Source organism: Brienomyrus brachyistius, chromosome 6 (genome assembly GCF_023856365.1).
Source record: "Brienomyrus brachyistius isolate T26 chromosome 6, BBRACH_0.4, whole genome shotgun sequence".
NCBI classification, from domain to species: domain Eukaryota; kingdom Metazoa; phylum Chordata; class Actinopteri; order Osteoglossiformes; family Mormyridae; genus Brienomyrus; species Brienomyrus brachyistius.
In genome coordinates, this window is record NC_064538.1 from 31,044,140 (window position 1) to 31,067,375 (window position 23,236).

The 23,236-nt window shown below is 46.3% G+C and overlaps 2 protein-coding genes across 8 annotated transcripts; one reads left to right on the forward strand and one right to left on the reverse strand.

Annotated features, from left to right (window-relative positions):
- Positions 1 to 2,081: 2,081 nt before the first annotated feature.
- Positions 2,082 to 3,744, reverse strand: LOC125745137 (uncharacterized). The gene is made up of 2 exons (XM_049017659.1): positions 3,575 to 3,744; positions 2,082 to 3,119 (listed from the first exon to the last, which is right to left on the reverse strand). The coding sequence occupies exons 1-2, from the start codon at positions 3,742 to 3,744 to the stop codon at positions 2,669 to 2,671; spliced, it is 621 nt and encodes a 206-aa protein (XP_048873616.1). The 3' UTR covers positions 2,082 to 2,668.
- Positions 3,649 to 22,982, forward strand: rabep1 (rabaptin, RAB GTPase binding effector protein 1). Of its 7 annotated transcripts, XM_049017645.1 has the most exons (19): positions 3,649 to 3,788; positions 8,879 to 9,007; positions 9,223 to 9,426; positions 9,612 to 9,772; positions 9,874 to 9,993; positions 10,076 to 10,211; positions 10,298 to 10,476; positions 11,104 to 11,208; positions 11,888 to 12,349; positions 13,580 to 13,684; positions 15,567 to 15,683; positions 15,776 to 15,874; positions 16,097 to 16,237; positions 16,828 to 17,017; positions 17,255 to 17,266; positions 18,115 to 18,170; positions 18,619 to 18,717; positions 19,535 to 19,651; positions 19,810 to 22,982. In XM_049017645.1, exons 1-19 carry the CDS (start codon positions 3,743 to 3,745, stop codon positions 19,909 to 19,911), a joined length of 2,580 nt encoding a protein of 859 aa, XP_048873602.1. In that variant the 5' UTR covers positions 3,649 to 3,742; the 3' UTR covers positions 19,912 to 22,982. The 7 variants fall into 7 exon arrangements, 6 of the variants coding, with proteins under 6 accessions (XP_048873602.1, XP_048873600.1, XP_048873603.1 ...); XM_049017643.1 differs by lacking the exon at positions 17,255 to 17,266 and having other exon boundaries at positions 19,733 to 22,982; XM_049017646.1 differs by lacking the exon at positions 17,255 to 17,266 and having other exon boundaries at positions 3,743 to 3,802; positions 8,911 to 9,007.
- Positions 22,983 to 23,236: the final 254 nt, after the last annotated feature.

Genomic DNA, 23,236 nt, shown 5'->3' on the forward strand with positions numbered 1-23,236 from the left:
TGCCCTCTCTAGTGGGAACATGTGTCATGAGTATCTGCCGCCCTTGTGTCACTGCGACTTCTGTCCTGAGAGGGACTTATCCTACAGTGACCTCGGTAGACGATTAGTTCTTCGTAACTGGGACCATTCAGAAAATGATCTAAAACTTATGTGTTGATTGTATGTGTACACAAACATACAGTACGTGGAACTGCTTCTGAAAAAGATACTGTTTTACACTGCAGGTACCAGAAAGGTAATCAATTAGCAAAATAAATGAATACCAGGAGCAAATGTCATTAAATTTTACAAACGGATCTAAAAAAATTGGAGGAGTGATAGGAAGAAGCTAAACTGAGTATAGAGCAGTGTTTCCCCCTCCAATCCTCGGGGACCCACAGTTGGTCCATGTTTTTGCTCTCTCCCAGCTCCCAACCAGGAGTTGGGAGGGAGCAAAACCGTGGACCGTCTGTGGGTCCCCCAGGACCAGATTGGAAAACACTGGTGTGGAGTAACATTTACTGATAGTTTTGTGCCTGCATGAAGCCAAACGTGTGGCCGCAGTCTGTACACTCATTCTGTCCAGCCAAGGCTGGAGCAGCTCGGCTTTAAGTCGGACTGGCAGTCTTCTGTCACACTACTAATTATGTTATTTTACCTTGAACAGTTGCATACAATTATATTCTCAGCAGATGCTTTTGTCCAAAGCGATGTATAAGCAAGGTAAATTGCACATTGCAAACCTTCATGCTGTCAAGGAGTCTAGACATAAGTGCAGCTAGGCTAAATTTACAATGAGTGCCCAGATACAAGTGTAAGCGGATTTGGAGCAAGAGCTACCCAAACAGCTGTACAACTACATATAACTATTGACAAAATAAGAACGTAATAAGACTAGTCAAGAGCCAGAAAATGCAACATAACAGGACTGAAAAACCACCAGGTTAGTAAAGGATCTCAAGGAGAAAAGATGGGTCTTAAGCTGTTTCTTGAAGGTAGAGAGGGAGTCTGATGACTGGACATGGTTCGGCAGCTCGTACCACCACCGGGGAACCACCAGCAGTGGTATTACCCAAGCCTACTTACATGTGGCAGGAAATGTGCCAGTCAAAAGAAATGAGTCAATGAAATGTAGGAGTAAATGTAGGAGAGATGATATGGAGGAGATGGGAGAGGACAGGATACAGGGTGCAAGTGATGGGCCAAAGGGTAAGTTAGAAACATCTCCGCTGGAGAGGGGAGTGAATGAGAGAAAATAAGCTTCATGTATGAAGGGATCCATGTCGTTGGAGGGTGTGGAGAACTGGCCGTTGATGGCAATCATTTTATTGTGAAAGAAAGCAGCAAAGTCATTATCAGTCAGGGTAGTGGGTGGAGAGGGAGGAGGAGGGTTAAGAATGACACTGAAAGTGGAGAACAACTTGTGAGTGTCAGTGGTGGTGGTGGAAATCTTCTCTTGAAATATGTGACTTTGGCATCAGATACAGAGGCTGGGAATAAAGAGAGAAGTGACTGGTACTCAACCAGATCCATGGGATGTTTGGCTTGGAGCCATTTTCTCTCAGGCAGCCCAAGACTTATCTGTAGGGGTAAATTTCCAAATATTGTAAATCAACAAACCTGTCTCTCCTCCCCATCCAGTGAGATGAGGCGTGTGAAAGAAGGAGAAGCTGGAAGCTGGGGTGGTGACATTCTCTGGGTGGATGCAGTTTCTGTGAGGGTCAGGATGTGAAGTGCTAAATGCATAGCAACTGCAAGGACACCCCGGATGGGATGCCAGTCATCACGGGACAGAGGGCAGGGGACACCCTGGATGGGATGCCAGTCCGTCACAGGTCAGTGGGCAGGGCAGCTTTTGTTTTGAACAACATAACCATCAATTATATCCTTCCATTCTTAGAATACTCAAACAATACAGCTACAACATTAAATGCAGATACAGTATATGGACAAAAGTATTTGGACAACACCTCTGAGTTAAGCACCTAGCCATGCAGTCAGGTTTACAAACATTTGTGAAAGAATGGGTCATTCTGGAGAGCATAGTGGATCCAAGTGTGGTACTGTCATAGGATGCCACCTTTGCAATAGATTAGATTAGATTAGATTAGATTCAACTTTATTGTCATTACACATGTATAAATACAGGGGCAACGAGATTCAGTTTAGCATCTAATCAGAAGTGCAAAGAGCAGCAAGTGCAATAAATATAGTATGTGATATGTATGGTTAAATGCAGTATGCACAGTTAAATGCAGTATGTACAGTTAAGAGCACAGTGAAGGTGGGAATAGATATATAGATATATATAATAGACTATAATATATATATATACACAGATGTACAATATACAGACATACAGATGCGCTATGTATGTGCTGTGATACTATAGGTACTATAATATATATATACACAGATGTACAATATACAGATATATACAGATGCACTATGTATGTGCTGAGATACTATAGGTACCATAATATATATATACACAGATGTACAATATACAGATATACAGATGCCCTATGCATGTGCTGTGATACTATAAGTACTATAATATACATATACACAGATGTACAATATACAGATATACAGATTCACTATGTATGTGCCGTAATACTAAGAGTGCTATAATATATATATATATATACACATACATAGATGTGCAATGTACGGGTGTGTTGTGTGTTTAGCGGGGGACTGAGTTCAGTAGTGTGACCGCTGTGGGGAAAAAGCTGTTCCTGAACCTGCTGGTTTTAGTCCGAAGGCTCCTGTAGCGCCTTCTGGAGGGGAGGAGCTGGAAGAGTTTGTTGGCTGGATGAGAGGAGTCCTTAAGGATGTTGCGTGCTCGGCGTAGACATCTCTTCTTGTGGACATCCTCAATGGCAGGAATTGGAGTCCCTATGATTCGTTGGGCGGTTTTTACCACACGCTGCAGTGCCTTGCGGTCAGTTACAGTACAATTCCCATACCATGCTGAAATACAGTTGGTCAGGATGCTTTCTATCGCACAGCGGTAGAAGTTGCCCAGTATGTCAGCAGACAGTTGGTTCTTTTTCAGTGTCCTCAAGAAGAAGAGGCGCTGATGGGCCTTCTTGACCAGGCTGGAGGTCAAGAAGTCAGTTGGTGAAATTTCTTCCCTGTTAAATATTCCACAGTCAACTTTAAATGTATTACTCCAAACCAGAACCTCAAACTGAACTACGTAAAGTAAGTTCGTGGGGTCGCCTAGTGATGAGGCGCATAGTGCGGAAAAGTTGCCAACGCTCTGCTGAATCAATAACCGCCGAGTTCCTAACTTTCGCTGGCAACCCCACCATAAAAACTATGTGCCGCGAGCTTACGCTGTATACCTGCGTATACCCATGACTACACCTCTGGGGAAAACTACATACTACCCCCAACCCCAATGGATTCTCTGTCCGTTACGTTTTAAGAGATAAAGTGGAAAGAATTGCGTTTGCACTATATGACTGTGCAATTTATGCCATTTTCCAGTTGTATCCAAACGGATTTCCATATTCTAAAAAAGATATTTTAAATATTATTAAAAAGATAACTAATTAATATGATCAAAAGGCAGCACAAGCCTCACCGCACGTTCCAGCACGCTGGCCAGTCGGCGGCGCGCCTCGACCCCCAACGCATGCGCAATCCGCACTGTTTCCTCAATGACGCCGATGTCTGCCTCTCGTCTGCTGCGGTTCTCCTCTCCTTCTCGCGTCTAGCCGGCAGTTTGTGAAACACCCCCCCTCGGCGAGCCATGGCCGAGCAGGCCTCGGGATCCGCCCTGTCGCCTCAGCCTGACGGTAATGAACCGTTTGCTTTCGGGGGGCAGCGTTTCTTTTCGGGAGACGTTGGAGTGAAGGCCCGGCGGCCTGCGTAGCCTCGGACTCGCTCGCTCCCATCGGGGCGCTCCGCACTCGCCGTTTGGTTTGGAATGCATGGCTTTGCCATCACGCATCTGTCGCCCCTTGCTAGACTCGGCTGCCGGACCTCCGTTCGCCGGAGCCTCGGTATTGTTATGAGTCGTCTCCCGATTCCGTAGCCGGTCGTCTTGGGAGCCGCCGCCGGCCTGTCATCACCGTGTATCCGTGGAGCTTATCTCGCTTCCTTACTGCCGGACGGGCATCATTTAAATAATGTGTTTTGGTGCTTTGTTTGCCCGGATCTGGCATTATGCAGTATGACAGACAGACAGACAGACGGACGTAGGGGCGACCATGTTTCGGATAGGGATACAGCCACCTGGTCAACCGCGGCTGGTTACTCCAGTAATACTAGTAAGTAAACAAGTCTATTGTTGTCGTCCCTGATCAGTGTCATCACAGATATTTCTAATGCCTGTGTATTAACCGGCATATAGTTAGGGTAACCAAAACTTCCACTTGGTCAGCCATGGGTGGTTACTCCAGTAATACTAATAAGTAAACAAGTCTAGCTGTCACTCCTGATTGGAGTCACTCTGCTCATCTGGAATGTCTGTGATGTATGTGGTTAAAGTCAGGGACCACCAGGATGTGCTGCCTCTCCTACAGGCTGAAATGTCACAGCGGGCTTCTCCAGTAAAGCAACAGGCTGGTGAAAGTGCCAGTTTACAGTCACTGTATAATCTCACATTTCTCAGATGAGTTTTGTGATCTTGGTGTAAATAGACGCAGCCCCTCTCACAGTGAGCATGCTCATATGTCTTTCTGCCGTTTTTATTTGGTGTAGTTCCACATGCATTCCAGCTTTCAGATTCCTGCTGCATTCGCTGGTCTACAGCTTAATGTTTACTTAGCTTCCCAGCACAAACAATTTCCATTATGCAGGTGCCTGTCTCAGGTGCACTGAGCTGAACTGGAGATTCTGAATCATTAACTGACTTTTTTTGGAACTCTATTTTAATACCACACTTTTGTGGAATGTCAAGCAGAGCTTTTCAGTTGAGTTACAGTGGGGTTTGATAAACTAATTTTCTGATAGGTTTCAGACAGCTAAGATGTTGCATTTGGTTAAAAAACAGGAGCTAGTTGTTTTGTGCTAGTAGTATTACCAGAAGATTTACAGGTGAGTGATAGACTGCAGCACATCTGTCAAAAGACTGTATTGAAAAGTGCTTTCATTGTTTCAAAATAATTTTTAAAATTCATAAACGCTATTAACTTTTACTGTGAGAAACATTTTACTAGTTTTTCTTTTTGTTTACCCAACAAAACATTCTTTGTGCTATATTAAGTTTCATTGACATGTTTATTTTCATAATATAACTCTTTGTCTCTGAAAGGTCAGTATGTATTACCTGTTTCCTGTATATACAGAATAATTCCTATGCTTTCTTCTGTGGTCAGTCAATTATTGAATTTATGCTTTGGCTTATTAATTGACTCTCTGCAAACCAACATTTTACTGTGATTAGCGCAAACGCTTAAGCATGGAAAAATTCATTAAATACATTTAGTTAAGTTAGTGGCCTGTTATGTGACTTTAATGTTGCATGCACTTTGCTAGCTGGTTATGTTAACTTGTAAACATTGAAATGCTGCGATTTGTCTGTGTGTGGGAGTGTGTGGGTTTTCTCTGGGTGCTCCAAGGGCAGGGGATACCCTGGATGGGATGCCAGTCCATCACAGGTCACACACATGCACACACCCACATCCGCAAACATACACTATGGACAACTTAGAGATGGCCATGTCACCCAGTGGCCAGTTTATTGAGCAGTCCAGCTCATTAATAAAAATAGGCTGATCTTCCAAACAGTCAGTCATGTGGCCCCTGAATACATGCAGAATCACACAGATGGGCTCAGAAGGTTCTCTTACTGTGCTGCAAATTATTAGATTGACCAGGATGCTTGATTAAAGTGATTTTAAACATGGTGCGATTGTTGGTGTCATGCAGGATGGTTCCATCATCTCTGGACTTACTCGTGCTTAGCCTGGTTGTTTTGTGCCATTCCCCAGCACAACTGTCCCACTCCCCACTCCCCCACTGGTCTGCTCTCGTGTCCCACTTAAAAAATAACAGGCATGGTCAGTTAAGTGATTAATTGTCATTTTGGCTATGTTCACACTGCCATGCTGAAGTGACTCAAATCAGATTTTTTGCCTTAATGTGACACAGATCTGATCTCTTCAGGGCTGTGTGGACACGCAAATATGATCTTTTCAAATCAGATTTGCGTCACTTTCATATGTGGTTCTAAATCGGATTCATATTCGATTCGCGGCCATGCGACCTGAAAGTGAACGCTCAGATTGTAATTCATGTGGCTTTTTGCTTATACGCATGCTCTGACATCATCAGCCTGCACCGGCAGGCTCGTACCCACACATCTCTTGGTGCAGGAGTTCCAGCAATAACTGCGAAAACAGTAAAAGCTGGCCGTCTGACTTTTTTCTCCTTTTCGACCTGCTCATGTACAGCTGATTCACTGTTGGTCGTTCTCTTGAGCAAAGTGTGATACACGCATGAGCTACTAACGCCTCCATTTTTAATGCCATGAATCGTCCCACAGATATGACGTTTTTTGTTGTTGGTGACGCAGTTGACCCATGTAAAAACGTATCAATGTGTGCATGCGTGACGTTTCAGAGGACCGATGCATTCACATTACCATCAGATACTTGTAGTTATGAATGTGAACTGTCAAGATAGACAAATCCGATCTGAGCAAAAAATCGGAATTGAACGATGTGGCTGGTAGTATGAACATAGCCTTTGACACACCATAGCAAACAGTGTACGACAATGAAATATGCCCTCTGCATTTACCCTGTATATGACAGTGACATAGGGGTTGGTAGCTATTATTTATTGCCCCGGGGAGCAGAGTGTCAGGGTACTTCACTGGTCGGGGTTTCAAACCAGCAACCTCTCAATTACGAGCACGTGTCCCTAACCATTAGGTCACGATGACACACTTGTTTATTGAGCATGCAAAGCAGTGATTTTCATTTAAATGTCTTGCATGAGAAGATAGCCCTGTGTTCTACCAAATACCTCAGAGTTTTTGTGTACTACATCCAGTTGTTGCTGGATAATCTTGTCAGCCGAAATTTCCAGCAAACACTGTACCTCTGCTGTAGACCAAAGTGATCCCTTTGCTGCAATGTTTGGATCGGGTAGCGGCATACATTTAACATACTGCATACCTGATCCATTCCTTCTGGGTCCAGTTCAAGCATAGTGTACACGTGTGCATGTGTGTGCCAGTCACATCATTGACATCACATCTGCGTTCCATGCTTGGGCACGGTTAGCGAACACGCTAAAAGCGTTTCAGCGTACTGCCCAGGCACGGTTTGGAGCAATCACATTAGTCAAATGAACTAGACTATGGAGGTCAAGCAGGCTTGGACACGGTATGGATTGCTCATAAACAGCCACCCTCCTGGGGTTTTCAGGCAGAGTACACAGTTTTTACAGAGAATGCTGCAGTAAACTAAAATCCAATGAATAGCATTTTTGCTGCTGAAAATACCTGATTAATGAGAGGTCAGAGAACAGCCAAACTCGCTAACCTGAAGGCCACAGGTACTAAGATAACTGCTCAATACTACTTTGCAGGAAGGCTATTCTGAACACGTAATTCAACAAACTCTGAAATTGTTCTGGAAATAAATGTTGGTCCTACTTGGTTTTTAGCTAGGTGTACCTAATGTACTGGCCACGGAGCCGGAACTAACTCAATGTTTTTGGATTATTGGAGGAAATCTGTGACAGAGAGAACATCCAAACCCCACAGGTATGGGGCAGGGTCCAGATTAGATTGTCAGACAACACCTCTGCCCGGCAAGGCACCAGTCTGTAGAATTTCTGAGGTACATTGGAGCTGATGACTGTGACATTGAAAATATCCATCCATATTTCCATTGGAGAATACACCACAGTTCTGCTGTGAGGAGTAAAGCCCTCACAAAATCTGTGCATTTCTGTCAAGAGAGAAAAGTAATTATAGCTGTCAGTACTGTGGAAGAGTTTCTTGTGGATCTAGCTGTTTTTGCCGTAAAGAACTGCCCTATATCCTGGTTGTATAAACTGTGATTCACAAAGAGGGCTGCCGGTTTTTTGTTTGGTGCTGCTGCTGATTGATTGGTTGGTGCTCCTGTTGGTTGTTTGTTTGGTGCTGCTGCTGGTTGTTTGGAGGTGTGCTAGTTGTTTGCTTGGTGGTGCTGTTGATTGTTCGGTTGAAATGCTGGTTGTTTGTTTTACAGTTCATATTCAGTAAAGCAAGTTACACTTACATTTTCAGATCCATTGTGGATGTAACAAAAGCGCTAATAAAGTTTTCGTATGAAGTTCAGAATGTTTGAACTCTATAGAAACTGAAAAAGGGTGTCACAGTGACTCAACTGGCAACACTGTAGCCTTGCACCTCCATGGGTATGGCATCCTGCCACAGGCTCTGTAATTCACATTTTGCATGTTCTCCCCATTTTCACGTTGGTTTTCATCAGAGACCCATAAGACTGCTTAGGAGAATTTCTGACACCCATATTGTGTGTGCATGTGTGCTCACTGTGACACTGTGTGGGAACATTGGCTATGGGAAACAGGCTGAAAGCCTGAGGAACCTCACTGACACTAAGAAGAACATTCAACACTCAGCATCATAAATCATTGAGTTTTATGTACATTATTTGTGTTATTTGTTGACTGGTGCAACAATTAACCTTTCCGTAGATAACTATGGAAGCCCTACTCCCTACAATCACTCTGTTCTTGTTTCCATTCATTATTCAAGAAATTTTTCTTCTGCAGATTTGCCTGTAGATACAAGCCTGGGGGAATGCGACAAAGGTTGTCTTTTGTTGCCTGGTCATGGTGATGATTGGCTTGGGGGCGGAGCACAGGGGCAGGGCACGGGGTGTGTGAGTAGGTCTCACGCCACAGCTTTGCTCTTGTCTGGCAGGCGGCCTGCAGCAGCGTGCTGCCGCCCTCGAGCAGGAGCGTGCCGAGTACGCCAGGCGCAAGCAGCAGCTGGAGACTGAGTTCAACCAAAAGCGCGCCAAGTTCAAGGAGCTCTACTTATCCAAAGAAGGTAAGGGGATGGAAAGAAGCTGTAAAAGTCCATGTCCTTCCTGCCTAGGTTCTAGGCTCGGACTGTGTCCCTATTTGCTGCTGATCTGTTAGATGTCCTTTAGATATTTTTTAAACTTTGCCAGTATCGTAATTCTGACCTGATGGATGCCCCAATCTGGTCCGATGTATGATGTTTGTCCTCGGGTTTCTTGTGGGCCTCCTCTCCTCTTCCAGAGGAACTTAAGCGGCAGGGTGCCTCCCTGGACTCTGCGCAGGCCGAGCTGTCCCAGGTTAAGGCCCGGCTAAAGGAGGCCCAGGCAGAGATGGAGAACATAAAGGCAGTGGCCACTGTGTCAGAGAGCACTAAGCAGGAGGCCATAGACCAGGTGAAGAGGCAGTGGCAGGAGGAGGTGGCCTCACTACAGGCCATCATGAAAGGTAATGGTTGTGTGGTCCCTGAAATGCTGCTTGTCTGGGTTGGGCTGGAAGGTAAACCAAGGTTAGATTAGTCTCGTGGCACCTGAGACATCATACTGCCTGAGGCATCAAATGAGAAGTTGAAAGCCATATTCGAAGATCATTAACTGTGAGTCCTCAGCTGACCACACCCCCCTCTGTTTCAGACACACTGCGGGAGTATGAGGTCCAGTTCCACCAGAGGCTGGAGCAGGAGCGTGCCCAATGGAACCAGTACCGCGAGGCTGTAGAGAGGGAGATGACTGATCTGCGCCGGCGACTGTCAGAGGGCCAAGAGGAGGAGAACCTGGAGAATGAGATGAAGAAGGTGACCTCCGCTCACAACGAGAAGGCCAACTGGGGTGTTATGGGCACTGTTGATGAATGAGTTGGTTGTGAACAACATGCTTACCATAAGGGTCTCCCCAGGCTCAGGAAGATGCGGAGAAGCTCCGCTCTGTGGTCATGCCGATGGAGCATGAAATAGCAGATCTGAAAGCCAAGCTGGTGGAGGCGGAGGAGCGGGTCAAGGAACTGGAAGCCTCTAAGGTAGGCAGGTGTGCTGAGGTCTGTGTTGGACTGCTGGTGATTTCATGTCGGGTCATAATGGTCATGTGGCCGTGGGTTCCAGGTGACAGAGCTCAATCATGTGCTTGAGGCAGAGAAGTCCTGCCGTACGGACCTAGAGATGTATGTGGCAGTCCTCAATACCCAGAAGGCTGTGCTCCAGGAAGATGCCGAGAAGTTGCGCAAGGAGCTGCACGAAGGTGACAGGAATTATTGCTTTCTGTGGAGCAGCTCAGGCTGCGATCTTCTCATCCTATTCTTACCACTTTGAGCTTAAACCTCACAGTGTGCCACCTGCTGGAGCTGGAGAGGCAACAGCACAACCAGCTGAAGCACACGTGGCAGCGAGCCAATGACCAGTTCCTGGAGTCTCAGAGGCTGCTCATGAGAGACATGCAGAGGATCGAGAGCGTGCTATCCTCTGAGCAGCTACGGCAGGTCGAAGAGATGAAGAGGAGGGACCAGGTGAGCGTCACCTGCCCGCATGCCTCGGCTCAGCTTTTCCAGGTGGTGTCCTTCCTCACGCTCTCCTGGTGCTTCTTGGGTTGCATCTGCCAGCCTGTCACCCTATTGAGCATCAAGTCACCACTCTCTCTAGTGTTGATGTTTTGTTGCTGGTTTCTGCTGCATGTCTTCCACCACATTTTGATATGCTGTCCAATCACTGTCCGGCAGGCTGTGATCTGGCCTAATCCTGATATTACTCTGCCGACACTGGGATGAACCATTGACTCTCCGACAGTCCTAACCTGCAGAGCCACACAGTTTATGGTTGAATGTGTAGATTAGTCTTTAATTAGTATTAAATCTTCAAAGGGAAAGTGACCCTGATGTGTTAATTAATAATCCACTAATCCATGTTTCTCTCACGGGGACTGGGGCAGTTTAACAGATAAATGCGTTTTAATGTTCCGCTGCTCACCAGGCGTAACCTTGTGGCAGGAATCCTCAGAACGTCATAATGGCCATTTGCAAGAAAAGCGCATCCTGAAGCGGCGCAGTGAGCGGTTGGGGTCCTCCCATCGCAATAAGTCTGGTGGGCTTGGCTTCTTGTGCTCTCTGTATGAAAAGCTTTTCTTTGTTTGAATGCAGGAGGAGGATGAGAAACAGCGCCTCAGCCAGGCCAAAGAGCTGAAGGAGGAGGAGGAATGCACAGACCCTGGGGAGGACTCACTGCATGGGCTGCCCACAGATGAGGTGCGGTCCCTCTCCACTCGCCTGTTACAGGTTGCAGAGTGTGTGGGTGTTTAAACGCATTTGCAAGGGCTCTTGGGTTACAGCCAGCTGAGTTTATGGCATCTGCGATAACCAGGCTTACAAAAATAGTGTCACAGCGGTATGGCAGACAGACACCGTAGCCGGAGAGCTGTTAGTCCACGGTCATGTTCACGAGGCGTTTGGATGTGACATGGGGCAGAAGGCAGGGGACACCCTGGATGGGACACCAGTGCATCATAGGGCACAGGGGACACGCTGGATGCGATGCCAGTCTGTCAGAGGGCACAAAGTAGGGGACACCCTGGATGGGATGCCAGTCCATCAGAGGGCACAAAGTAGGGCATACCCTGGACAGGATGCCAGTCCATCACAGGGCACAAAGCAGGCAACACCATGGACAGTATACCAATCTATGGCATGGCACAGGGCATCAAATATGTGGGTGAAGCAAAATAATGCTATTCCCTTCCACATCATGATAGGCAATTGCGTGTCTGTTAAGAAAGGGCATGATGGTAATAAACAGGGCAATCCCTGCCCCATGTTCCGCCCACCTGCCCCATGTTCCGCCCACCTGCCCCATGTTCCGCCCACCTGCCCATGCTCCACTCCATGAACTGCCTACCCTCCCCGGCCCCGCCCTGCCCCTTCCACACAGGCCTTTACCAACCACAGCATCCACAGCTCCATCCACTCGCTGGACGCGGACTTGGCCGGTTCCACAGAGGGTCCAGACGTCTACCGTGACGGCCTGCGCAGAGTTCAGTCCACAGACAGCCTGGGCTCGGCGGGGGGTGCCCTTTCAAGCCGAAGCCTGGGCTACAACCACAAGGCCAAGTCGGCCAGCCACCTGGATGAGTCGGACTTCGGGCCACTGGTGGGGGCAGAGTGCACAGGGCCCGAGGGCTTGGACGCCGGGTCCCTGGGCTCTATTCACTTGCCGGCGGGTCACTTCTTGCTCACCAAGGACCAGGAGAAGGCCATCAAGGCTATGACGCCGGAGCAAGAGGAGACAGCCTCACTGCTGTCCAGCATCTCGCAGGCCCCCGATACGTCGTACCTGACCCCCGCAGGGTACCGGCTGGTCAGCGAGTCCGAGTGGAACCTGCTGCAGCAGGAGGTCAGCGCCTGTCGCGCATGCGACCCCGACCGTGTCTTGGGGGTTGAATTTCATAGGCTGAAGAGTCATCTTGAGGTGCTGCTTTGTAAATTTGTTTTCAGCTGATGTGTCAGGGAATATTTGCATGTGTTTTCCTTTTGGCGCAGCTCAAGTAAGACGCAGACCTTGACGATAAGGGATCATTCACACATGGATACTCATATATTGATGATCCTCACAGTGCTGGCTCCCCCCCATTGATAGTCTTCATGCTCCATCTAATTTAGATTACAATAAAACCAGTGATGTTTATGTTGTAGTCCTCTTTAGTTATGTGATTTACAACTATAAATGTATCATGTCGTGTTGTGATTTTGTTAATGTTGTATATTGCATCTGTCCATCATCTTGGTAATTAATTCTGGGAAGTCATCTGTTGTATGAAAGACTTTTAAATTAAGCTGAGCAATTTTACTCTTTGAGTGTGTCATTCTGAGTGGATCCTTAGCTTTGTGCATGATCGCAGATGTCAGTGACATTGTGATGGCTAGGGAGTCTGGTCTCTTCTGCGAGCTCTACAGGTCTTAATTCCCGCTAACTCTTGATCTGCAAACACTTCTTTCTCTAGATAGTTACTCTCACTCGTCACGCATATTTGCCAAGCAGATACGATCGCACCCACTATGCAAAACATCCTGTTAAACCAAAACAGAGTGCCTCTATTATTAGTTCCAAAGAGCTGAAAAGTAGTGGTGAAATAGAGCTCCTTTTGTCATAGTTATGTTTCCATAATTACACGCTCCCACTGCTAGCTCACACCTAACACGAAGAGTTTGCAGTTACGTCCTGATGAGTAGCATAATGTTGCAGCAGAGTGTTCATGCTTACGGTCCTGAAGAACCTGCATCATTAAGTACACTGCTGGCCTTTCAGAGGTGAGGCCTAGTTACATACTCATGATGTAGACGGTGCCTGGGAAGTCCTTTTATGAAGTTTAATGTTTGAAGTATGAAGTCTTAATGTTTCCTAAGTTATTTGTATATTTGGACATATTCTTAAGACGTGGTTTTACTGACCTCGTAATTGAGAAGATGAAATAGGTGGTTATGTTTATTTCTTAATCGGGGGCAGGGGCCTTGGGTGGTAATACAGCCAGAGTAGTTCCTGTTGTCCTTGCAGGCGGTGCCCCGTTTCTTGCACAAGCGACCCTGTAAACACGTTCCCTCCGTTTTCATCTCCTCTCGTCTTAAGGTGAAGAATGCTGGCAGGAAGTTGGGCCGACGCTGTGACATGTGCTCCAATTACGAGAAGCAGCTGCAGGTCATTCAAGGCCAGGAGGCAGACACACGGGATCAGGTCAGTCCAGGCCCGCAAGCCCGGGACAGGATCAGCTTGGGTCCTGTCTGGTTGAGCTCTTTCCTTTATGCTGTAGCTTTATGACTAATTTAAGTTAACAGTGTAACTAGAAAATAAAGGTTTTACATTTATTCATTTTTTATTTATTTTATTTAGCAGCACTTTTGTCCAAAGTGATATATAAGTGAGGCAAATAGCATATTTCAAACATACATGTTGTAGTGAAGTTGACTAAAGTGCAGCTAGGCTGAGCTTCCGTTCAATGCCCAGGCACATATGTAAGCGGCATAGGAGCAAGAACTACACGCCATCTTCCGAACAAAACAAGAACCTAATAAGACAACTATTTTGTTGTGTTTATAGTCTCCAGAGCCCATGTGGTGTATAACAAATAAGTGACAGGTCTTTCGCATGCAGTACTATGCGGATGTCTTAAGCAGCCAAAGGAAATTGTTTAAAGTTATTTGTCTGTGCTGTAAGTATATATTTGCTTTTAATAAAAATCAAATCAAAATAAAAGGAACTTTTTTTAATCAGTGTGATTTTACCAAAATGCAAATATAAAGGGGGGGGGGGGCAATGGGGTTGCCAGGTGTCAGTCTTCACCGTTTGCCACCCCCCAGATCCGTGTATGAACTCAGGGGGCATTGATTAGCCTTCCAAGGTGTGCTAGGGGTTAATGAATACACTCCTGGGCAAGAGATGGGTCAAACCCAAACTGCATGACATTAGCAGTTTTCTCCCAGGAATGTATGTACTGTATTGGATGGTAACTACAAATTCTGGGGTGACTTAAAGGTTTAGAAATGGAAAAGTGGATGCATTTTTACATAAAATCATAGTTATACACCAACATAAACACAATTTAAAATAATTGCCTTTAACTCCCTAAGACTTTTACATAGCACTATACCAGAAAGGTTAAGGAGATGCATCGTAACTGAAAGTGTGTAAATTGAAGGTGCAAAAGAGGATGTTCTCTATATCTGTCTTTGTATCTCTATATCTGTCTTTGTATCTCTGTCTTTGTGGAGAGAAACTGAGCTATCAGCCTCCGAGTTTGAACTGATAAGAGCAGGGTTGTAGGCTTGCGTTTGAGGTGGTTAGGGTTGTGTTTGAGGTGGTTAGGGTTAGTGCTGCATTTGAGGTGATTATGGTTAGTGTTAGGTTTAGGGCTGCACGATATCACCTCACAATGTACTCGCGATTATATGGAGCTTGCACAATAATCACCAGGGCTTCAGATGACAGGCGAAACATTTGGCTGGATGCCGGCTTTTCAGTATTACATGGACGTTTACTTGCGTCCACAATTTGGTATGCAGATCAGTAGTATGCCTTATTATGTTTAATAAAGGTATGACACTTTAAAGTCCAAAAAGTACTGCCACAGCACCATCTTTTTTACCTTGTTTATCCACAATTTTTCCTCTTTCAGAAGATGTTATGGCTGCTGAGCTGTTACTTTCTTCACCACCACTTCAGTGCTTATGACTGCCATGACATACCAAAACAGTAGTATGTGGCGTTCCACTAACCAAATTTAATAAATATGAGGATACTCTGAATTTACAGAGATGTGAAAATACACATCTCATTAATATTTTAGCTGTACTACTAATCTGCTTACCAAATTGTGGGCATAAGTAAATGTCTGTATAGTACCGAAAATCCGGCGTCTGAACAAATGTTTTGCCCATCATCTGAAGCCCTGGTGATTATTGTGCATGCACCATACAATCGCGAGGACATCACAATGTGATATCTTGCAGCCCTAGTTGGGTTTGACGTGGTTAAGGCCTCGTCCTGCTTGCTGCTCCATTCTGTAGGCTTGTGTTGCCCTCTTTTGCCTAAATAAAGGCTCCTGTCTGCATCTCTCCAGGTGAAAAAGCTCCAGGCAATGCTGCGGCAGGCCAACGACCAGCTGGAGAGGACGATGGCCGAGAAGCAGGAGCTGCAGGACTCGCTGAAGCAAAGCAGCGAGGAGACCGCCACCAAGGCCAGTTCTGCCGCACTCTTTGCCCGCTCCTGATTGTATAACTCTGCTAATCTTGCCATGCTGACTCGCTGACACCTGGCATCGTCGTCCAGGTCTCCACACTGATGCAGAAGGTCCAGGAGACAGAGACCCTGCTGGTGACGTTACAGCAGGCCTTTAGCCAAGCCAAGAGGAGCACCCAGGAGCAGATGGTTAGCGTGGGCTGCTAAACATTTGTTTGCCGTGTGGTGGGGGTGGGGTCCACAGTGTTAAACATCCCCAGGGGAAATCCTTCCCTTCTGTCTGTGCCTCGATGCACCCTCAGCTACTCGGACATAAAGAAGTTGCTCCGGATGATGGTAATGTGATTGAGTGTAGTAGCATTTCCCCTGATTGAGGAAGGCCATGCACCCCACCCACCCCGAACCCCACAGGCTGTGCTCATGCAGTCCAGGGAGCAGGTCGCGGATGAGCTCAGCCGGCTGCAGCGTGACAATGAGAGTCTGCAGGGAAAACATCGCATGCACCTCTCGCTGCAGCAGCAGGAGGACTTTCAGCTGCCCACTTCGGTGCAGGTATGTCCCTCTGTCCATCCGCTCCTCATCCATCCATCCCTCCATCCATCATCCTTCCATCCATCCATCCGTCCATCCTTCTGTCCATCCATTCATCCATCCATCCATCTGTCCATCCTTCAAAAACAATGTTGATGACTTCGTTTCTGTTTGAATTTTTTTTAATGGATGACTCTTTAGATTAAAATTTATAACTTTGTTTCTTTCCTCACCGCTTTGTCTGTTGTTAGTTACATTATCCTTTGTTGTATGTCTTTTTGTGCTACTGGACCTTTCCCTCCAACAGGGATCAGTGAAGTCCCATTGCATTGTTAATCTTAACTTTAGAAGGTGTATCTTTCTGACTTCAGGATAAACACTTTGCCACTGTTCCCTGCTTATTTTCTGTGAGCTTCTGAAGAAACTCTGTGGTCCTACCCTCTGCTGTAATCTGTAGGCCCCTATATTCTTTCATGTTTAACGACATCAGCATTCGCAGATTGCTCCACTATCCCTAAACACACGAGGAAGACCCTGCCAAGAGCACTGCACTCGGGTTGCTCCATCCCACCAGGCACGATAGCCTGATCAACAGCTTTGCTTCTTGCCAGGAGCTGCAGGCCTTGGTGCTGAGCTACAGGGAGGACATTGTGGCTGCGCGCACTGCTGCTGACCACCTGGAGGAGAAGCTCAAGGCTGAGATCTTGTTTCTGAAGGAGCAGATTCAGGCCGAGCAGTGTCTCAAGGACAACCTGGAGGACACACTGCAGCTGGAGATTGAGGGCTATAAGGAGGAGATCGGTAAGGCCGACTCTGGTTCCACGCCAGCAATAGCGTGGGATGACCTCCATTGGCTACCCATTGGGTTTTACCTGGGTTTGATGTCTCTTCTGATGCTTTCTCTGCTTCTTTGTGACTCATTGATCCCACACTAGAAGGACCGACTCCGCATATGAAGTTCTTTTGGTGTTTTTGACTTGTACCTTCTAAAAGCTGTCTCTCTCTCCCCCTTCCTTCCGTCTGGTGCCTATTGTTCAGACATCTTGGAAGGTATGATGCTCACTGTCTGATTGGTTTCCTCTGCCTTTATCTGTCTGTGCCTCTGTCTGTCTGTCGAGATTTTAGTCGCCTTCTGCAGCATGAGTGGCTCAGTCACACAGGTTTTTGTTATTGATAGGGCTCTTTTTGTAACTTTGGTGATCTGGATGTTTTCTTCGAAATGTTACCCAAACCTAATCTGTTGGGCAATGGAGAGCTTCTCTGAATGCTATGGAGGTGGTTGGGGTTGGGGTTGAGATTAGGGCTTGAGGTTGAGGTTAGGGCATGGATAGGGGGATTGGGAAGGATTTTGTGCATGTGGGGCTGTTGATGCTGTTTGTCCCACTTACTCCTCTTTCAAGTCCGTTATAACATATCACTCCTCTGAACTATTACTGCTAAAATGCAGCCAGGGTTAGCTGCTCAAACGATCGTGCCCCTATCTCTGGAGTCAGAATTGTCTGGAATCCTGCTTTCAGCACCTTAGCACAGGCCCCAACTTTAGCATTCCGCTATGTCTAGTGACACCTGTAACAGAGACACTTTGATATTGTGGCAACTTCCATGATTACCATATTTCAAAACAAAGACACATTTGCAGCCCCATGACTATAGAGGTAGTTTAAGTATGTGTGATTTGATTTGTAAGTTAGCTGCAGTTAGCTGAAGCCTCACTGACACCCTGATGACTTCTGGCAAAGCAGGACACATGAACCATCACTAATGCATGAATGACTTCCTGCAAATAACATCACTATCATGTTCTAGCTTTGTGTTCCATGCATGCCTGGTCTTATCATTCATTGTGCTGCAGTAGGTTGCAAATGGCTGTTTCGTTTACATCTGTTTCTGGTCTGTAGCATCGTTCTCCAGTTTAAAGACTGAGCTGGAGCGAGTGAAGGTGGAGAAAGAGCAGGTGGGTGCAACCGGCAGTGAACCATCTGAGAATACATGGTGCTGGCATCATACTCTATAAAATAGCTGTTTTGTCACCTCTTTTGAGCTCCAGTACTCAAATATAACATCCAGTAGCTACCAAGTGAGTGATGGATGTGTCAGAAATATAGGTAGGCTTTCACAGAGAGCAGATAGTATTATGTATAATCAATACAGACTCCTAATGAACGTTGATCGTACAAGTTCTCCATTCTCATGTTGATTGAAATCCTTGGTTTTGCTTTGTGAGTTTTCACATGCTTGTGGGTTACTGGATGTCTGGCCATCTCAGAAGTATCATAGACAGGTTACTAGAGCAGGCAGGTAGCATTATGAGTAACAACAGCAGTAATATTGACTGAAATCCTTGATCTTGCTTTGTGAGGTCTTGTAAGCTAGTTGGTTAGCCCGATGTTTCACTCTTCTAGCTGGAGCGCACTCTGGAGGAGAAGAGTCAGGCCCTGGATGGTATCCAGGGTCTGAAGAGCAGCCTGGAGGGGCAACTGAAGGAGGCCCTCAGTAGCAAGGTAAGGTAGCCAGGAATACGTCCCGATCATAGGGCATCCATAGGACTCTGCTGGTGCCTTCAGGGTTTTCCTCCCACTGGGCTTCAAGAGTTATAGTATGTCAATTAAGAGGACACTGTAAGATGCACTTGTGGAATTCAGCATCATGGGTGCTGCTACTGGGTAGGTCAAGGTGTGGTTCTAGGAGATACAGTACTAGTTAAAGGTTTGGATATGACAAGTCGCCTACAAAGGAGAGTGATCCTGATGTACCACATGACCTGGCCACCTGAGCTTAAGACAGTAGAAATGGTTTTGAAGAAGTTTGACTAGGAACTAAAGGTGAAGTGGCCAATGAGTGCTCATCATATACGTGGGACCTCCTTCAGGATGGTTATAAAAGCATCCCAGGAGGCCACCTGGCATGGGTCAGCCAGTCAGTAGAGCAACGGAGGTATAGGATCTTGCTCAAGGGCCCAATGATGGGATCACTCACCCAACCAAAGGATTTCAACTGGCAACTTCCTGAGTCCCAACCCACAGAGCTGCCCCCTCCCCCCCAAATTATTAATTTTTTTTAAAGAATATTTTTTGGTCAATGCATATTTCCGTATGTTTTATTGTTTTGATGTCCTTATTCTAAAATGCAGAGAATAGTACAGATAAACTGTTTTGTGGGTAGGTGTGTCCAAACCTTTGACTTAGTGCTCTCAGGTAGTCTGGCCAAGAGGGAGCTGACAGGTGTTCCTTCACCTGGGCACCAGCCTCTTCCCCTCATACTGTTCATGAATGCGACCTGTCCAACACTTTGCTTCATCCGCTTTTCCTCTGCTGTTAGACGGCCCTGGAGAGCCAGGTGTTCGACGAGAAGGACAAGGCCCAGCGGCTGCAGACAGAGCTGGATGTCAGTGAGCAGGTACAGAGGGATTTCGTCAAGCTCTCGCAGACCCTCCAGGTAAGACACCCCATCTGTACACTGCTGCCTGCCCGGGTTACGTTAGCTGCCCCTCATTTAGTGAAGATCTTGTTTTGCCAGCCAGGTCCCGAGGTCATGCCCTTTGCTGATGGGACCAATCGGCATGGCACCCACCTAACCACACATCCCCAATCCAGGTCCAGCTGGAACGCATCCGGCAAGCTGACACCTTGGAGCGGATCCGCGGCATCCTCAATGACACCAACCTGAGTGACATCAGCCAGCTTCCCGAGACATGATGCCTCTCACGTCCCGCTGCCCCTACTGCCCGCCAATCATCCAGGACCACCCTGCCACCCATCCCCCACCTCTGCCCAGTGATACCCTTTTATGAGTAGGGCTGTGATTACCTGCAGCTGTGAGGGCATGAAGAGGGAGGGGGGGTACAGTTGCTTTTTTTTAATTAAATCAACATCTTGTTGAGGAGAGATGTTGAACCAAAACAATAATTTTTGACAAAGAGCAGGCTGCCCTGTACGCAGAGGTGTGCGCTAGGGTGGGTGGGGGGCACAATACTACTAGCAATGTTGTAAATAGGCGTGAGACTGAGGCAGAGGCTTTGGGACCGACGGGCCCTTCCTGACTCCCTGTTATGTTGACCTGCCCTCTACCTTCAGTCTGTTGCCCTCGGAAACACTTTCTTCGGGTACCGCGAATGAAAATTCATCCCTTTCTCTGTCTCTTCACTGGTTATCCTCCCTCCCACCTCAGTGAAAAAGACTGCCTTGTCCATCTGGCTTTCTGTCCGGTTTTGGTCCGGATTTGGCTCTTAATCTTAATCTGCGGGGCAGAAGGCCGCAGCTTGGACAACACTATGAAGGACACATGCATATACATAAGTGCATGTATACACACACACACACACACACACACATTGATATCTGTATATAATAATAATATATACATTGGATCATTGAAGTCATCTTGCGTAACTTGTGTTTCTCTGCCCTGGATTTATGGGAAATGATCATTTGACCTTCTCTTGGGTCCCTAGCCAGCTCTCCCCCCCCCCCCCCCCAATGTACCGCTGCTTTCCGTGGAACCGTCTCCAGCAATGGTCCTGTGTGACTTTCCGGCAGCTATTCCATTTGGTTTGGATGTCTCTTGTAAGAAATAATAAATGGACATATTGATTATTATTATTATTATTATTATTATCATTTTTCAGTGTCAGTATGGAATCTGGAATAAACCGTCAGTGGATACGTTGATCTTCAGTGACCCTCATTGACCAGGATCATGCTAGGATTGTCCTCTGAGCGTTCTCCTGGACCGTTACGTATGTGCTACAGATCCACAGCTTTTCACAGTGTGGAAACTCACAGCACTTTTTGTTCTTATGTAAAGCCCGGTGTGACCTTTGCTGCCGGTATGGTTACGAACTGAATTACCGGGTCATAAAGCCAATCCCACTTTATATGATCAGAACAGCATTTTTCTCCATTGAGAACATTAAACAGCTAATTTACTGGCTAAAATAACTGAGATGTAACCCCTCCGTTAGGGTTGGTATCAGGGTGGGCGTGGCCTCCTGTCCTGAATACAGCAGAAAGCTTGTGTGACCCTTTCAATCACACCAGCAGAAGTATGTCCGGATGGAGTTAATGTTGCCTGGATGTGAAAATAAATATACCCCCCTCCCCCCAGTTAAGGTAGAACGGCTCACTAGCATCGATACAAAGGTTTTGGTTGAGTTTTCTTTATTCTCTTGAGCCAGGCTATAGGGTCTCCGTACATCTTCTGATGGTTGTTGCAGGCAAGACTGTTGATTACGGCTCATGCCCAATTGGTTACTTTGCTGAATGACTGAGACTGAACTTAACGAGGCTGTTTGCTCCATTCAGTCCATGTGCTGTTATGATGTCCCTCTTTTTGTTAATGATTTGGGTGTGTGGGGTAGGAGGGACATGATTTTAGAGATCCTCAGACTCCAAACTGACAACTAGTCGCAACACTACTGACACACGCGACCAGCAAGCCTCAGAATCGCCACGCCTCTGAAACCAGTTGCAGAATGGAGTTATATCAAGAGAATATTTTTACTGCAGTTTGCTAGTCCATAATATATCCATGTTGTATTTTTTCCCCTGTCATGCCTGCTTTTAGTCTTGTGATGAAATGATTCATATTTTTCCTTGTGTCCAAAATAACCTTCACTGGAAAATATTTTACTTTACTTGGAATTTATCCACTTGTGCGTTTTGTACACAGGATATTGGTTATCAGTCCCAATTATGGTTCATCTAATTACTGACCTTGCATGTGTCTGGTGCAGAGCTCTTTAGAATAAAGTCCTGGCTGTGTCTGACTCATACGACGGTGTCTTCTGTGGGCTGCCGAGGTGTTCAAGTCAGAAGGGCTTGCTGGTAAATGTCCCCAGCATTACTTCCTGTATTGTATTGAGGCTTTACAGGGGCTATTCGTACAAAACTGTGAGTTTGTATGTGCGGTTTGTTGTATTTAAGAGCTCAGTGCAGCAGGTGGACCAGAATTGCTGTTGGATTAAGACCCCCCCCCCCCTCCACATGTGATCCTGATGTGTCAATTCCTGCTCAGTTTGGCAGGTGGTAGTGCATCCCACAGCTGTGCAGTGAAGGACCAGGCAGATGAACGGCCAGATGGAATGAGAAGGCTCCAGACACAATTAAGGAGCCAGAGATACAATGCTCCGCAGGATGTAGCTAAGCATCATGTCTTTCCAGCACAGGCTCTGAGCTCTGTGTGATTGCCCACGTCTGAAGTCCTGCCAGGTCTTTTTTTCCATCACTGATAGTAACCTGACCTGAAATCTGAATGAGAAATTGTGCTGTCTTTTAAGTATATCTCCTCTCACATGGTTAACTGCATGGAACTATGGACAAGATGGATATCGTATTGACCTTTATAGCTTAGTTGAGCAATGTCTTCAGAATCCTGTAGTCTTAAGGACACTTCTACGTTCAGCCTGGAGACTAAGGACCGAAAAAGATGAGATGATGCATGCCGAGCACCCTGAAAATCCTGTTCATACCACACTTAGCGTGACAGCCTCTGTTGTCACACTGTCCCTTAGGTAACTATATATTTTGAAGCAGTTTAGATTGATTTTCTCTGGAATTCTGTTGAGGTTGAGAGAAAAAAAAAAACACTAGCGGCTGTAAAGCAAATGTTTCGTAGGTAGATCTTTATGTGGGGATTCCCAGCTTCAAAGCCCATCCACTTAACGGTTCTGTCCGCATGCTTCACTGCTGCTGGAGAGCTCCTTGCAAACCTACATACTGTACTGTGTACATATCTCTGTATATACCTAATAAACCAGATTGTAATTTCAGCCTGCATGGTTTTCATTTGGAAGAATTCTCATCCCCTAATTCAACAAGACATCTCTCTCCTTTCCACTTTCACAATTCAGTCCACACTGGGTAACACCAAGATACGAATAAGGGTTAGCAGGAAGATTTGAAAGAAACAGGTGATGTTGAGCCCATGACTTTCTCAAGCACATGGCAGTGGTGTGTGGTGACATTTCCAGGAAGCTGGGCAGTGATGCAGCAAGGCGACTGCCAGTCACACATCCTCCATGAC